Below are 13,557 nucleotides of genomic sequence, written 5' to 3' on the forward strand. Positions count from 1 at the left end.
CGCAAGAAATTGGAGAGGACATTGTGCACGATATTATTTACAAAATACTGTTATATTTGGTTCATGAAGGCAGGTAGTCAAAGGTAAGCTTAAAGTAGTCCTGGTAATATATCGTAGCGACTTTCCGCTCTTTAATCCTTCGTAATGTTTCGTGGCTTGCATCCTGTAAGGGTACGTTAATGTCGATGACTTTGCCTTGCAATTGGAAAGAGTGCACTTACGAGAGCAGTCAAAGAAAAAAGAAATGCACAGTAGGAAGGCGAAGAAACTGCCACCATTGATTAAAGTGATAGAGGCGATAACTGCGCGGTTTCTTGCACGTGCTATTTCGCCACGACCGCTCCGCCTCATTTGTCACATGGTTACGACACTGTGAGCGGCAATGGTAGTCATTTGTCATCAAGCAGCACACGCTACCCTACGCTGCGTCACGCTAATGTTTGCATCCTCTTATTTATGACCGACGTGCTGCAGCACTCAGTAAAGCCGCTCTCGGGAGGACCCAGGTTGAATGCCAGCTAATTAGCATCTACATATATTTTTTGGTGGGTTATTTTTGACGCACACGTGCGCGCACGTGCACGCGAGCACGCACACATGCCACTCCGCGCCTGTAACGTACTTCAATTTACGAAACGAGAATTAGAGAAGCGGGATTTTCCTCACAAGCATTATTGATGGAGAGAAGCTAGCTTTGAAGACGTTTTCCGCGAGCAACACATGCACGAACACACGCGGGGACACTGTTGTAGCTCGTCGGAGGCGACGCACGCAGGCTGTCGTCTATATGATGCAAATAACGGTCGATAATTATAGGCTTGTTATTTCAGACGTTGTGGGATTTACTCGAGGAGCATACAGTGGGGTTGCAGTAGAAGGACGCTGGTGGAATTTCCGGTGTTGAGATGGAGTAAGTACTTGCATCCGCTAGAATGTTGTACTTATTCTAAACACGGCTCTTTACGACGTGAACATTGACGAAAAGGGAGAAAGAAAGAAAGAAAGAAAGAAAGAACAGAAAGAAAGAAAGGAAGAAAGAACAGAAAGAAAGAAAGAACAGAAAGAAAGATAGATAGATAGATAGATAGATAGATAGATAGATAGATAGATAGATAGATAGATAGATAGATAGATAGATAGATAGATAGATAGATAGATAGATAGATAGATAGATAGATAGATAGATAGATAGATAGATAGATAGATAGATAGATAGATAGATAGATAGATAGATAGATAGATAGATAGATAGATAGATAGATAGATAGATAGATAGATAGATAGATAGATAGATAGATAGATAGATAGATAGATAGATAGATAGATAGATAGATAGATAGATAGATAGATAGATAGATAGATAGATAGATAGATAGATAGATAGATAGATAGATAGATAGATAGATAGATAGATAGATAGATAGATAGATAGATAGATAGATAGATAGATAGATAGATAGATAGATAGATAGATAGATAGATAGATAGATAGATATTTTAATGGAAGACGGAGAGAGTTTGGAGAAATGCCTGACATGCTAATCCATATTATTCTTTCTTAAGGCGCTGTAGCGCTGATCGCATTGGTGTACATCCATGGATCAACACTAACGGTCGTCGGCGTAACGGCGGCTTTGAGTGCGCCATGCATGGCTTGCAGCTCAAGTAGTAAGGCGTCTTAATTTTCTGTCTCGTAGCACATCGATTACCTTGAATTAGAGGGTGCGCTGTATTGACATGGGCGGTCTGGCCTCCACGTGATTCAACAGCTGTGTCAGTGTAGACCACGCAATGTACACGAGGGGCAGACTCATTTTGTATTCTAAGGGGTTCATAACGTCGTCGAAGCTTCGTTATATAGGGTGTCCCAGCTAACGTTGTGCAAGCTGTGCAACGAAAAAACAAAAGAGGTTAAAAAACATGGTGGGAAATATGACATAAAACCTACAGTGCTCTGTTGTCAGACCTCTGACGACCTAATGGCTTAAGTTCTATAACTATATCTCACACTGTTTTCTTTAAATATCTTTTTTGTTTCGTTGTACGGCTTGGCTAGCGTTATCTGGGACACACGGCATATTACGCACGCTTACAGTGATAAGGGTAGAGAGCAAGGCAGTCTCAAAACCGAATCAACTGTGACTATGGTGACAGCATTCTGGTTTGTCTTGATTTACGACTAGATTTACCCGTGTAGTCAACTGTACAGCCAAAGAAAAGAAAGACAGAATGAATTGTAATTTTGACTGGGCTAACTTGGCCAAAAGTGGCAAAACAGACGAGGACGTATCTAGTATCCTTCGAGTCCATCCGCCTGGGGCTTCGTGCTAAGTTACCATAGTCGCAGTGCAAGACCAACTCAGCTAGCTTGACAGTCAGGCTTTCTAAAGTTCATAACAGTTGTATAAGTTTTTATTTGTAAGCCACACGTGCTCGTTGCCGCGTTAAGATTGAAGCGCAGCTTGCTAATAACCAAGACGACATGTTCACGTCGCACCATTCTAGCTACTTGAAGAAAGAAGATAAAAAAAAAGGTAACTCACATTTGACGCGCAGGTAGAGATCGTTGCTGACACCGCGTCCTTCCTTGTTGGTGGCGGCGCAGGCGTATCTGCCCCGCTGCGCTCTTTGCACACGTTGCAACACCAGGCTCTGGGTGCTAACAATTACACCCGCCGAGGCATTGGCGGGAAGCTCGCGACCCTCGAACAGCCAGCTGACGTCCGTTGTGTACGGATTGGCCACGATCTTGCAGTCGAGGTATACGTCCCGGCCTTCCTGGATCTCGGAGTCCTTGAGCTTACCGCCCAGCTGGAGCGTCACCATCGGTGTGTCTGCGGAAGCGCGAGAAGAAATTGAACACCGTAGCCAATGGGCTATGCCACACTGTTTTCATCGTAGTCAGTCATCAGTGTCGGGTCTTGCGCAAACAGTGTAACTGTCGCTTGTTCCCTTGAACGCTGTTCGTCTTTCAGATTGGACCATTATCTAGATTTTCATGTGTGGAAGTGACAAATTAGGCGGAGCACACTGCCTTGAAACTACAGCGGTCTCTCGGGAGGTGGCGTTTAATCTTTCTCTCATTGGAGCACGACAGACCGAGTCTTTTTCTAACATAACTATTTCTTAGGTTTAAAGAGTTAGGTTTTTAGGATTTAGTTCTTTTATTTCCTTCCAGATGTGTCTAGCTTAACCTCAGCACAGTGTACATCTGCCTGAATTCAGTCACCCCTGTTTAAATAATTATCTCCCGATTTCAGGAACATTGTTTGCACAAAGAGATGAATTGAGTGGGTCACAAGTACATAGACGTATTTCTTACATCTGGAGCAAATAGCACGCGCGCGAATGTTCTGTACGAAGTAACCTTTACACAACAAATATTTTCTCAAGAGCCGTAGGTATAAACCAGTAATGCGAAGAATAAACTCGTTGTGGTTGAGGGAGATGAAGTTGTCGCCTTTTGTGATTATGGCCAACCGAAAGGGTCACCTTTGTACACGGACGTCGGAAAATTGTAGTTTGAAACCTAGGGCAAACAACGGGATTAGAATGGTTTACACACACCTGTTGAGACTACTCGTTTCGTGCGGTATGAAGATAACCGTGCGCCTCTATGAGATTATTGGATTAGCCAAGCAAATCTCGGCGACGTAGGTGTCCAGCGGTGGTTTGCTATTCCCAAGCGCAAGCCCTCGCGATCAGTGCGTGCTCCCATGCGACCAGTACATGGCTTACGTTACCGTAGCCAGCTGCCGAAAAAATAAAGAAGAAAAGCTAATTGACCCACTTTTGTTGGCGAACGTGTTCTGACAACACTATAAGCTATTGCTAGCCTTGGTCAACTTGATTAGTTTGACACGCATAGAGCTCTCCAGAGAAACTATAAGGTATCCACTCCTCTTTAAAGCTGGGTTAACGAACCAACCTACAGTAGTGTCTGTTGTTCAGGGTGCTATTTTTGAATTGCCCTGAACAGAAAAAGCGCCAACTATAATTTTATTTCTAGTAGGTAGGTGCGAAGGTCGCACTTGCTTTTGCTTCTGGAGGTACCTGGTGATAAAACAAGAACGTTTTTATGTTTCCATAACCACATCACGGCTAAAATTATGTGGGTAATTAATGGGCTCCATGCGTGGCACTATGTAAGGTGAATTATCTTTTCCTGGTTTCATTCTTTTCCGACATGCGTGACGTTCGCAAACCCACAGGTCACCCCAGTCGGTTATCAGGTCTACGCTGAAGATACAGTGCGCTGTAATAAATGACGCACGTCGTGCTTCCATAGGGTGGTCGCGTAGTTGCCTAGATGCTGCATTACAGAACACTGTATAGTAAGCAGAAATGTACAGAAAGTCTGTGCAAACTATTCTTAGTTTTGCTGCTGTGGTGAACTGAGGAGGTATTTATATAGAAGGCAAAATTATCGCATACGAACGCATTCAATCAGAAGGAATCGCTTCATAATTTGTCGCATGGTATTTTATTTGCATGTGCAGTGCCTTCTGCGTACAAATAATTACTTATATGTTTTTACATTTGCCTTCTGAGGCTTTTAGTTCTTTCTTTTTTTTTTTTGCTAACCCATTACGTTTACCTTTTCTGATCGAAAACGTACAGCATTTGTACAATGCATGAATAAAACAAACATTAGTTAGAAGACAGCGCAATGTCAGCGTTTATATTTTGGTGTAGTTTGGATCGTGTTGACACTGGTTACCTGCTATGCTTCCATTGTTCTAACCCACGCAATGTCAGAAAACATATCACACGAATGCACAACTCATTGGCGCCTAGTTGTTACCATTTTTTAAAGCACTACAAATCTTCCTCCCTGCCTTTTCGTTATCCTCCTCTTCCTTATCCTGTCTTCTTCTTTCATAGTTTTGAATGAAAAAGCTAGTGCCTCGTTGATAAGATGCCGATCTTTCACAGTGAAAGAAACATGTCTGTTTATATTGGAAAATTAAAAATCGAGACAACACAAAAATATTTATGATGTTTCTACTTGATCACACAATTATTTCGCGTTTGGGAGGCCGATTTCACTTCGACGTAACTGCCCTCGCGCAGTCCCGAGACACTAGCAAAGGAAAGAACGAAGGTAGCAGGAAGGAAGAAAAGAACAAACGAAAGGGCAGGAAAGACGGTACATTCTACCTATTTCAGAACGTCAATGAGCCCAAACGTTACGCTTGCTGCTCTCACATCGGTGCGTTGGAGACCGGAATCTTGGTGCCGTTCATTTATTTTTCAGCCGGCGGAAACAATGACGAATGCGCGGCGCGTACAGCTTCCGACGTGTCAAACAAAGAAAGCCACACGGCACGCCATCTCCAGGCATGATGGGATAGACGCGGAAGCAGAACTTCCTCTCCGAGTTCCGCAGGCGAAACGTGAGCTGAGTGCTACGTCTCAAGTGCAGAACACTTCTACTGGTTGCACGGCGTGGCCGTCTCGTCCGCTCTTTCTCGTATCCGTACGCGCGTTTAGACAAACCGCAAGGCCCCGGAACTTCTCGCGGACATCGCGATGTGTGCCGCTTGCCGAGACACGCGTAACTTTATACCCATTCTTGAATTTAAGAAACTGTACATAACTGCGAACGGAGAGCACGCCTCGCGCTACACGACAAAACCTAGCACACCAACAAGTAGACTCGTTCAAATACTCGTACATGCGTAAACGCAAATATTACGCATATGCAAAGCGGATACGCATATAGCGCTCGCACGAGGGGCTTGTTTACACGAATCTCCAAAAAGTGTTTGTGAGTAGCGCCGCACATCTACTAGAAGCTTGCTGGAAATGCATACACATTGTAAATAGGTTGTCATTTGCATAGCTGCTTGCGCTCTTCCATCAATGTCTGACATTTTTCCTTCCGTGTCCTCCCTAAGGGCTTAGTGTAGCGAGACGAAAGCACCCATCGCTTGTCGACTTCTCCGCGCTTCTCCCGTTAAGCGTTCTTACCCTGTTTCCCAAATAGCAGTGCCCTGTGCGCTGCGAGAATGATTGATCGTCGTCTTCAGCAAAGAGACCTTGAAAAAGTACACCGCAGCAATGTTCCAGAAGGAATGCTGCGGTTTTCTGAGAAAAATGAGACAGAGAGTGAGAGAGAGAGAGAGCAGCAAATGTGAACAGTATCGTATGGATACCCTATATAACTTCGAGGTCGCTAAATTGTCAACGAGGAGCTTCCGTTCGTAATATGTTCCTCGCAGTGTCCCTGTCCCAGTACAGTGCATGTGCTAATGGGTGATTATAGAAAACAGTGAATATATTGCTGCACAATTATATTCATGAGTGCCTGTTCGCGTTAGCCAATGTAAGTTAAAACGAAGCAACTGGTTCATCCGGCACAAGGCGTCAGTCTTCGATACAAATATTTATTTATTTATTTATTTATTTATTTACATTGTACGGCTGGCCCATGCGGGCTTAATCGCGAGGGGTAATAGTACAAAAGAAAAGGAAAAATTATAACTATTAAGAAAACAAACAAATCACAATCAAATCATGAAAGTGTGACACCAGTAATTATTCTGTTTTAAAGAATCAGTACCTACTGCTTAGCAATGACAATAGTAGAGTTCTGCTTTCCCCAATCAGTAGTGCGAAAATGAAAACTTGAAAATATTAGTTCTCGCCTCATGGAGAGTTTCTGAGTGATTACGTCTGCTTAACGACGATGATAGTAGACTGACATATGCGTTGGCGCGTAAGGGGAATTTGTTATCATTGAGAAGCTTAAGCCCAAGAACTTTCACCTAAGTTGCAATGTCTGGATGCCATGGGTTTTCATTAGAGTAGTGGGTGATTAGGTTTACCTAATTAATAATTAAACATATTTGTTATCCATTGAACCCTTTCAAGTGCGTTAATATTGTGTTTTGTGTGAGAATCCCAACGGTACAAGGGCATTCTATACTTTAGGCCTAATTACTGATGAGTACGCATGAAGTTTAGTTTCGGGAGGCGCTTGTTTTAGTTTATGTTGAATAACGGCAAGCTTTCGTAATGAGACGACGCATGTTGGAGACATGACCATCCCAAATTCATTGGTTAGTCTTTGTAGCACACCAATATTTATATTAACATCTTCAACAAAAAGATGAGTAAGGAGACTGTAATGAAACATCCAATTATTTCTCTTCTTGGTAATCTGCATGTAAACCATTTTTCAATATTAAATCTCATGTCCCATTTTCCCGGCATGAGTAAATATTGTTAGGGTAAACGTTATCATTACAGTGTTTTGACAGTGAGTGTCTGCGGTCATCGACGAATGTGTGTTGTTGTCTGCTTGTGTGCGCGTGACACCATGCTTGTCAATCTAGTTAGTAAGCGAACGTTTACAACTTTATGCGGCCGATAAAACTACCGTTTTCGTATAGCTGTCTACTAATTTGATATCCCAACCGATGCTTCGCCTTTCGGGCGAAATTGTGGCTATTTCTTTGAAGTCTAAAAGAACTACATCAGTTTGTCCAGATTTATCAAGAACACTTGCAAAACTGTGAATGACTGTGGTTAGCTGTGTGACCATAGAAAAGTGTTGTCCGAAACCATGCTGAAAAATGGAAAGAATGTTGTTGGTCTCTCAAAAAATGGGTTATATAGTCAGCAACGACTTTTGAAAGTAGCTTACGGCAGGAAGAAACAATATATGTCGGTCCATAATTTGCTAGCTGCGCGGTGTCTCCATTTTTGTGTATAAAACATGCCGCCCGCCACCCAGCTGGCAGATCGACAGATGATATGAATGCGTGAAAAACGATGGCATGGAATGGAGCAAGCATTTCAACGGAGCGACGAAGGGACGCGTTTGGAAGCCCATCGGGGCACTGTGGAACAAGGCCCGGCAGTGATGCAATATTATCAAATTTCCAAGTGTCCAATATTATCAAAACGGATGCAGATGTCTGAGAAACTATTTCACACCGGACAGGAAAAATCAAGAACTGAAAATATACGTAAAAATGTTCCATGACGGCATCTTTGTTGACAGTTGGCGTACGATTGAGTTCTGTTTCGTCAATAGCCTTATTTTTCTTCGCAAACAGAAAGGCCCAAAGCCTTCGGGGGAGTCTCGCAAAAAATTGGCAGGATGTGTTGAAAATAATGGCGTTCTCAACGCACAAATCTCTGCTGAGCGTCGTTTGAACAGTTCTAACACTGTTTGTAGACACACTTTTTTTTCCCAGTCACTCAGTTTTCTTCTAGGGGCGAAATTTCCCTCGTCATCCCGGAATTCGATTTGCTTGTTTCTTCGGTTTTATTCAGCGTAAACCAACTCTATTCGCAATCTAATAATCATAATCATAATCTACTCACAAGCGTTAAGAAGCATTTTCAGAAAAAACAGTCGGCAGTTTATTCGCAGGGTGTAATCACTCCAGAGATTAGACCTATAGTAGAGAGAGGCAGAGGAAAGGGGAAGGCAGGGAGGTTAACCAGAGCGGAAGATCCGGTTTGCTACCCTACACTGGGGAGGGAGGGGAGGTGGAGGTAAAGTGATAACAAAGTAGGGATAAAGAAAGAAAGGAGCATAGACATACAATCACAGTCGAGAGATCTAAGTCACCGAAATGCCAGCGCATGTGAACGCCAGTGGATTACTGCTGGCATCGTTGCGGCGGCCGTAATAAGAAATAACACTGGTGATAAGCTTCGCTTTTCACGACGTTGACACCGTGAATAGAGTAACGACGTGAAGAATTACGCTGCGCACGGGTGGAATATAAAGCGAAACTTTCTTTGCCTCTTCCTTCGACTTTCCCACTGCTGCTGCTGCTATAGCTGCTGTCTGGCACACCGCGTCGGGGAGTGGTTCAGAGCGTGTGCATACATGATAGGAGCGAGACAGAAAGGAAAGGCGTTTAGACCCCGTCCGCGTCGAATGTGCGCGATGCCCTCTGGAGCTCCTTGGACCTCGCCACATTAGCCTCTTGGCGGCTGTAATAATCTGTGACTGCCCGCAAAAGCATTGCAGAGACTGCAGCGCTTTTCTTTCTACTAACGTGCGAGTCCAGAGGGGATGTAGATAGAACTGCAGAGAGGAGGGAGGAAAAGAGGCAGTTCCCATACAAGGAGGAGGGGGGAGGTGACTTGAGAAGGAATCCCTACTACTATACGACAACGGTGGCGGGGAAACAGGATACGCGTTAGTTCAAGGTACGGTACAGTACGTTTGTGCTATTTATGAAAAATAAGCACCATGCAAATATGTCACGCGGAAAAATTACGTAAGGTGTGCAGAAGCAGGGTCGCATTCATTAAAAAGCACTGCAGGGTCCAGGTCACACTACGGAATCAGTCGACCTTCAAATCAACACTTCCGTGCCCGCCGCGGTAGCTTTGCGGCTCTGGCATTGCCAGAAGTCGTGGATTTGATCAGAATCGCGGCATCCGCATTTCGACGGGAGCGAAATAGAAAACGCACGTGCACTTAGAGTGTAGGACACGTTAAAGGACATCACGGTCAGGAGCGTAGCCAGGAGGGAGGGGGGGGGCTTATGGGGTTTCAGCCCCCCTCCCCCCCCCCGAAATTTTTTCGTGCTGTCCATGCACCGCCGACCAAAGCAACCCCCGGCGCCGGAAATCATTCTGGATTTTGTCTAGAGCGCCTTTTTCACGCTCGAAAAGCCATTTCACTGCGAAAATTGCAAACTCGGGCTGAATTTCGCGGCAACGCCCATGCACCGGGAGTCACATAACGGAAGCAGCCCCATCCGAGCACAAAGTTTCAAGGATGTTTTCATGGCGAACGGACTTGCCGCGACATTTCGCGGAGGCCGCGGAATTTACACTCTATCATGGAATTTACGGAGTGCGTGGATATCAATTCCGAAACTTTATGGGTATAAAGTTCTCATAAACCTTTTATGTGCAAGGTGCATTGAAATCTCCAAACGTGTGCTTTAGATATTCAATTGCGGAACTTTGTAAGTTTAATGCTCCCATAAATATTTGACGCCAAAGGTGCATTGACTTTTCCAAAGTCGTACATCGGGCCATACAACGAGACAAGCCAAATGAACACGCTATCGGACAAGTTGACAAAGCCCGAAGCGAGGCCCGATGAGACGAAGCGTTGTGGTGGTTCATTCGTGCCGTCATGTCACATAAAAAAAAATATCATTCTTTTTTCACCTGTGCCAAAGCATCCAGTGAAGACACTAAAGCCAGCCAAGAACTAGGTTCTTATTTATTTTTTCTACTTTGACTTTTATTTGCGAGGACACATTGAGCTTCTTCAATTTCTTTTTGTTCTCGCTACCCTACTCGCGGGCTGCCAGAGCCAACCAGAGCACATGCGTTTTTCTCGTGTTGCCCCGACCACCACGCGGCGCACTTCGGTGCGCGTTCGGTTTTCTCTGTCCGAGTGCATTTTCACCTGGCAGAGCTTTGGACGCTTTCTAGCTAGCAGACGAGAAAAAGAAACAATGGTCGCTAGCCGCCATCCCTGTGGGGACTCGACGGATCGCAGCGCGTTGGCTTCAGCGCAACCTCTCCAGAAACCCTTGTCTCCAGAAACCCTTGGTGTAGGATACCGAGGAGTATGCGCATGGTTCTTGGTGGACCAAGCGTCTCGTGTTTTCTTCGATATTCCTTTAATAGTCATATCAGTTGCCCAAAGTAGGCATTCTATTGTGACCAACATACTTTGCGTTTTTTTTTTCATTACGGTGCCCCCGCCCCACAAAAGAAACAAAGAACTGTTGTTGCGGTGCAGCGAATTGTCGCATGGTGAAAGTGCTATTTTGTTACTTCTTTTGCGGAAAGTAATGGGCCATGGGACGCTTCATCTGCCTGATAATCTTATTATATTATTGCGATAGCAATTATATGGACACTCTAGGTGCATTCCTGCCGTCGCCGTCGCTCTCATGTTCCGCATAAAGTCCAAGTGCGATAACATCGTGACCCCGTGCCGCATGCTGTATGTGCGAGTGGAAACGTACGGGAGGTGGTGGGGGGGGGGGGGGAGTGGGTAAGCCGAAGATAGTGGCTCAGTCTTGTGTGCGCAAGGGAGAAAAGTGAGGAGCAAGCGCGCCGCCTTCCGTCGCACGCGATACATCGGGGGAGTGGATGGAATGGGGGCAGGATCTAAGATTCTGTGAATCTGTGATTGCGCAACATGTTTATTTGCCTTGTTTGACGCATTATATACCGTGACTTTTTCTTAGATACGTAGATTTATCGGAGACTTACTTATACGTATGTTTATATATCTTGATGGGAGGTTTTGTGTATACGTGCAGTGAACTTCGTTTCCAGTGGCCCTTTTTTGCCCTTTATCAAGCTGTATCTTCGCATTTGTATGTTCCATTGCATCTACGCATTTCGAACGTACGAGGGCGAGTCAAATGAAAGTGAGCCTACCCTTCCCGTGCAATTATGGTTCTGTTCATTATCTGCAAGGCCTGAGCGTAGCACACAGGCATCTCTCATTTACAAAAGTGACACGCAGGTGTGAGGATAAATGTTCTTTAACGCGCTCATACACTGGGTTGAACATGGTTGCGTGCCGTAACGGACTCTCCAGAAGTTGAGCAGCGTGTTACCGTCAGGCTTTTGACAGCTGAAGGTGTTTCCCAAAAAGAAATTAGTCGCCGTATGGCTGCCGTGTACATGGAACATTGCATTTCATTGGCCACTGTGAAGCGTTGGAACAAACGGTTCAAAGAAGGACGTGAAATTTGCAAAGACGATCCCAGACCGGGCCAAAGCCATCGTGCAATCACCCCTAACAAAATTGCAAAGGTTGATGAGCTGATGAGACAAGAACGGAGGATAAGCATCGATGAACTGGCCGATCGTGTGAACATCAGTCACGGTTCGGTTCACCGTCACCGTTCACGCCATAATTCGTGAACATCTCGGTTATCGGCTCTTGTGTGCGCAATGGATGCGCAAGATTTTGAACCACCGCCAGAATACGGAGAAGATCAGCGCTGCCTTTACTCATCTGATCCGGTATACCAATAAAGGTGACGATTTCTTGTCTGAAATTGTGATCGGAGATGAACCACCATGCCGCTACTAAGAGCCTGAAACACGACGGCAAAGCTTACAATGGAAACATTCAAATTTACCTTCCCCAAAGAAAGCAAAGGCCGTCGTTTCCGCCAGGAAGGTGGTGTTGTTGACTTTTATTTTTCGATCGTCAGGGGCCGTTACTCATAGAATTTGCTAAATCCTGAGAGACTATCAATTGTTTCCGATATTGTGAAAGGCCGGATCGGCTGCGTGTCGCAATCAAGAACAAACTAAGTGGAATATTGACGAATGGGGTCATCTTGTTCCACGACAATGCCAGTCCCCACGTCGTTGATGTGGTTAATACAAAACTGGCAAAGTTCAAGCGGGAAACGCTGCAATATCCGCCATACAGCTCAGACCTGTCGCCTTGCCACTTCCACATTTTGGGGCAACCGAAAGAACAGCTCAAGGGAACCAGATTCGTCTCGGACGATGTCGTGAAAGTCAGTTGCAGACGTTTTGAAGCAGCAACCCAAGGAGCTTTATGAGACGGGAATCGCGCGACTCTTTAGTCAATGGGACAAATGTCTAAATGCTCATGGGGGCTACTTTTAATTAAAGTATCCCGTTTGTTATATATTCGCATTGGCTCACTTTCATTAGACTCGTCCTCGTATATTCTGCAGAACTCCTGCTTTTTATACGTAGTCTCTGTTGCGACTATAATTTCGGTGCAATTACTCACGATACACGACCGGTGACAGCTGCTGCTGCGCAATACATTGGAACAAATGGCAGCGTCATTGAGATTTTTCACTGGCCGTTGCATATGTACAAGAATGTAAACAAGGATCTTGAATGACAAAGTGTGATTAACATATTTGTCCTCAACTTGTTCATTTCATGGCATTTACATTTTTCATATGAGCGGCATGCACTGCTTTGCTGGCTTCGAACTGATGTAGTTCTAAAGTTCGTGTGATATTTTATTTGCTTAATAAATAGACAAAATACATGGAAGCATTGAGATCAGTTATGTTGGGCCCAATTTTTGGCAGATACGAGTATATTGTTTTAGGAAAAAATACATATTTTACTTGTAATAACAGTGCGTAGCGTTCACAGTTCGTTTGCAGCATCTTTGGAATGCAGTTATTATTCGTGTATTTGATCCCTAGGCAAATTGTTTAAGAGGAAGCTTTAGCTCGGGCCCAACTCCAACGCGGCCTATTCAGATACATGTAAAACGCAGAAACGGTTTTCTGGGATAACTTGTGAATGACTTTTAATGAAATTTGTTGCATTTGAGAGAGTACGTTAAATTCTAGTATCTGTTGGAAGCGGAATTTCAATTTAGGGCCTGAACTTTGTTTAAAATATCTTGAAAAATTTGAAAGTTCGAAAAAAATAAATAGAAGCACGAACTTTAAATATTAATAGCTCTGCATCAAGAACAGATATCGCGGTTCTGAAAACGGCATCCATTACATCATTCAAAGCGGACAAATTCGATATTCCAATTTTTATCTTACGTGAATTGGTAATGTTATGTACAAGGGTTCTGCAAAG

The 13,557-nt window shown here is 44.3% G+C and overlaps 1 protein-coding gene across 2 annotated transcripts in view; it reads right to left on the bottom strand.

The window, feature by feature from the left end:
• Positions 1 to 13,557, bottom strand: part of LOC142582925 (protein turtle homolog B-like) — a 343,110-nt gene that overhangs the window by 55,454 nt on the left and 274,099 nt on the right. For both annotated transcript variants that reach the window (XM_075693060.1, XM_075693059.1), the window contains exon 6: positions 2,544 to 2,834. In XM_075693060.1, coding sequence (XP_075549175.1) covers positions 2,544 to 2,834 — 291 coding nt within the window. The remainder of the gene's footprint in view (positions 1 to 2,543; positions 2,835 to 13,557) is intronic.

This window comes from Dermacentor variabilis, chromosome 5 (assembly GCF_050947875.1).
Source record: "Dermacentor variabilis isolate Ectoservices chromosome 5, ASM5094787v1, whole genome shotgun sequence".
In the NCBI taxonomy this organism is placed as follows: Eukaryota; Metazoa; Arthropoda; class Arachnida; order Ixodida; family Ixodidae; genus Dermacentor; species Dermacentor variabilis.